Genomic DNA, 3,684 nt, shown 5'->3' with positions numbered 1-3,684 from the left:
ATTCAAACCGCCAGCTCAGGTGTATGTGGCTGGTGCCTTAGCCACTGTAAGCCACAGGTGCCAAGTCCCCTCAAATCAGTATTTTTAACAAGATCTCCAGTGGTTCTGCTTTGATGTGGGCGGTTGTGAGCTTCAGCACCTGGAGGATAACATTTAATCAAGCTGGAACCTGACATCCTTGCCCTCTGAACCCAGAATCCCTCTCCTATCTTAGGCCAAGTGCACAGGCACTTTTCCCTAATCACTCTGTTCCCCAGTTAGTCCTTTTCATATTCTCTTTCAGCCCTAATCACATATCCCACCTTCCACAGGATTGAATTCTTCCTGTGGCTATTCTATTTCCTCACTCCTTTTAGTGAGATCTTAATGTTGGGCAGCCCCTTGGAGGTCTTGTAGCACAGGTCTCCTTCCCTCCTTGAGCAGAGAGTATAAAGTTAAGGAGAACCAGGCTGGGGCATGTCCTTGACTAGCTTTCCCTCAACTACAGGGGAAGAGACTCCTGAGAGTGACAGGCTCATCCATGAGCAGGACTTGGCCTGGCTGCAGCAGGCAGATGGTGAGTAGCCTGCCCTCCTACAAGCAAATTCCTCTGAATGTTAGATTCCTTGGATCACTGACCTACACACCTAGAAGGGATGCCAGAGTTCCCTCATCACCACAACTATACTGCCATTGCCTTAGTCTCTGCTTTCTTCCCAGTGGTCGTGGCAGAAGTGACCCAGCCATCCTTGGGTGTAGGCTATGAGCTGGGCCGGGCTGTGGCCCTCAATAAGCAAATCCTGTGTCTGTTTCGCCCGCAGTCTGGTCGAGGTGAGCACCCTAAATCCTAGAAGGCCACCCCTTCCCTCCCCAGCTTTCTGCATAGCCTTGGCTCCTTCATTCTAGGCTCTTTGCAAAGTGCCTATCCCCAAAAGGGCACAAAGAGGGGAGTGACATAGGGGGGGTGTGGAAGGGAGCCAGCTTCATCTTTCCCCTCCTTCCCAGTGCTTTCAGCCATGATCCGGGGAGCAGCAGATGGCTCAAGGTTCCAGGTGTGGAACTACGAAGAAGGGGAGGTGGAGGTCATGCTGGATCGATACTTTGAGACTTATCCTCCTGAGCAAACACCTACCTCCCCTGGCCCAACCACTTGACCTAATCCCACTGAATAAAATTCTTATTTTTCCAATCCCAGATACTTTTCCAGTACCATTCCTGCCTCTTAGTTCAAAAGTAGCAAATTAAAAAGTATGTCTAAAATTCTAACTTTAACTGTAAATGTGGAGGAGGTAGGACAGGTCCTCAGAAACATCCTTTTCCCACCCCACTTCACTTTAAGCTGTAGAGAGACCCTTCAAAAGTCTGTAGGCCAAGATGTGACACCAATACCCTCAACCACCTTCCAACCAGTAGAACATGTCAGGCTGCTTATGGGTGCTGGCTATTCTTCTGTCTCCTCCAAAGCTGGGCTGGGTCTGTACCTGGACCCATACTATGCTAGCCTTCACTTCCCTTTATCAGCTTAGGTCAAATGAGTCTGCTTTGGCCCATCTCTGAGAATAAAACAATCTGGAGGTCTAAAGAAAGCAGTAAAGAATGAGGGGGTAGGGGGTGTATGAGACCAGGGGAGTTGTAGCTGGCTGGCCCCTAATGAAGCTGCCCAGCCTGCTTCCAGAGAAGTATGTGAAAAAAAATTTATTCATTAAACAGAAGAAGAAAGTGCTGCAGACACTGGGATCCCCTCCCCCATGACAGTGGAAGGGGTGGACTCCTACCCCTCAGCCCTGAGTCTCCAGGGCATTGCAGGTGTTTCTGCATCCTGCCCCCTTAGTCATATGCCTCATCATCATCGTCCTCCTCATCACCAAAGAAGAAAGTCTCTCGGTCCAGGTTCTCAGACTCATCATAGGAGAAGCTGTCATTATCCAGTTCTTCATCAAACTCATCCTGCTGCCAGTCCAGCACATCATCCTCATCCTCCTCTTCTTCCTCCTCCTCCTCTTCCACCTCCAGCCCTGAGGGGCCCTGGGGCCTAGGGAGAACCACCAGATTCAGGCCCAGAGGAAGCATGACATCTCCCACTGCCCCTCCAAGGCTCTGCCTACCCTACTTACTGATTGCCAGGCAGGTTGGATCCTTTCACTTCATGCACCTCTACTGATGGACTCTGGAGACCAACCCGGAAATCCTGGCAAGCAGACAGGAAGATGTGGGGAAAAGAGGACATAAGGCCTTTGTGCTTAGCATTCCTTCAGCTGAGCTTTCTGAGAGCCAGGCTCTTACTAGGAATGCCCCCCTTCTCTCACCACAGCGGCTGGCAGACCAACACCTTAGTGTAAGTTAACTCACAGTTTACATAGACACTGGAGATGGGTGAGGCACCACCCTGTGCCTAACGAGTTTACAGTGTGTGTAAATGACCTACCAGTCAGTAAGCAACCTGAAGGCAGGATTCATAGTTTACATTCAGCATCAGTGTACTGAAACTGGTAACAGCCTGGGAGATCCTTTATGCCAGTAAGCTCATCCTCTGGCCCCCCTCCTAGGGTTTTTAAGTTTACATATGGGAATTATAGTCTGGAAAAGTTCTCCAAGTGATTCTGATGGGCACCTGGCTAAATACCCTTGATGTGGGATAACTAACCCCTTGATTTTTAGGAAGCCTCAGAAGGTTGAGTGACAGGATCCAGTGGTATCAAGCAAGCTGGCCCAGGAGCTGGGATGTGTGCCTATGTCTCCAGACATCCATTTGCCCCCCTCCCCTTGCTGCCTTTCCTTCTAGACTCATTCCAGCAAAGGGCTGTCTAGGGCAGAGGACCTTCACCCCCACCCCTGCAGGGCAGAGGTGGTTAGGGCTGGGGGAGGCACCTGGGTGGAATGCTGCAGAATGGCGAGCAGCCTCTCCTGGATGCGCCGAAGCAACTCCATGCCGGTGCTGACACAGTCGGCCCGCAGGAGGCGCAGGGAGGAGGCCAGGTCTCTGCACCGCAGCAGGGTCTCCTCTGCAGAGAGGCAGGCACAGGGCTCCCTCCCTTCTCCCATTCTCATCTATTCCTTCCTTCAACAAACTATAGAACATCTACCACGTGCCAGGCACAGCTTGACCAACTCATTCTCATGAAGCTGCCATTCTAGGGGCAGGATATAGACCAGAATCAAAGAAAAAGGCAGGTAAAATCTGTGCCCTTAGGCACCTTACAGCATAGGCTTTAGACCTTAAAAGCCATATGGTGAGTAGCCTATGAAGAATAAAAAAGAGGAAGAGGACAAAGGGAAGGTGGATCCAGTTTTACTTGTCAGGTTGGAGACAGGATGCTCAGCACAGAGAAGGAAGAGGTGGGCAAGGGCTGGGGTAGGCTTACCAAGGAGGATCTGCAGGGCATTGGTGTGCAGCTCCAGGCTCTCTGTCTGCTGTTCCACCACATCCATGTATTCAGCATCCTGGCTGTAGAAGCTGTACACGCAGGCGTAGGCCAGCACCTAGAGGCACTCCAGTCAGCTCTCCTTGCCACTCCCCACTGCCTTTTCCTCATTCCCTCTATCCAGACAGGTCAGATGAAGGCAGCCAGGCCCACCAGATACCCTTGGCACACCTCTGCCAAGCTACGGCTATAACCAACCTTTCGTGCCTGCTCCAGTCCCCGGCAGGCATCGTTGAGGAAGGTGAAGGATTTGGGCGGGGGTACCTCATGGATGGCAGATACC

At 51.5% G+C, this 3,684-nt stretch overlaps 2 protein-coding genes across 2 annotated transcripts in view; one reads left to right on the top strand and one right to left on the bottom strand.

Moving 5' to 3' along the window:
- Positions 1-1,173, top strand: part of DNPH1 (2'-deoxynucleoside 5'-phosphate N-hydrolase 1) — a 2,672-nt gene extending 1,499 nt beyond the window's left edge. Inside the window, exons 2-4 of the mRNA XM_003789208.3 lie at positions 488-556; positions 700-810; positions 985-1,173. Of these exons, the coding sequence (XP_003789256.1) occupies positions 488-556; positions 700-810; positions 985-1,133 (329 nt within the window). The 3' untranslated portion in view covers positions 1,134-1,173. The remainder of the gene's footprint in view (positions 1-487; positions 557-699; positions 811-984) is intronic.
- A 486-nt stretch (positions 1,174-1,659) lies between these two features.
- The window catches only part of CUL9 (cullin 9), a 38,878-nt gene continuing 36,853 nt past the window's right edge, over positions 1,660-3,684 (bottom strand). The window contains exons 36-40 of the mRNA XM_012804673.2: positions 3,600-3,683; positions 3,342-3,459; positions 2,848-2,981; positions 2,094-2,167; positions 1,660-2,011 (exon numbers count right to left, since the gene is read on the bottom strand). Of these exons, the coding sequence (XP_012660127.1) occupies positions 1,807-2,011; positions 2,094-2,167; positions 2,848-2,981; positions 3,342-3,459; positions 3,600-3,683 (615 nt within the window). The 3' untranslated portion in view covers positions 1,660-1,806. The remainder of the gene's footprint in view (positions 2,012-2,093; positions 2,168-2,847; positions 2,982-3,341; positions 3,460-3,599; position 3,684) is intronic.

Source organism: Otolemur garnettii, unplaced genomic scaffold (genome assembly GCF_000181295.1).
Source record: "Otolemur garnettii isolate 467f Iridium unplaced genomic scaffold, OtoGar3 scaffold00031, whole genome shotgun sequence".
NCBI classification, from domain to species: domain Eukaryota; kingdom Metazoa; phylum Chordata; class Mammalia; order Primates; family Galagidae; genus Otolemur; species Otolemur garnettii.
This window is presented reverse-complemented; position numbering and strand designations above follow the sequence as displayed.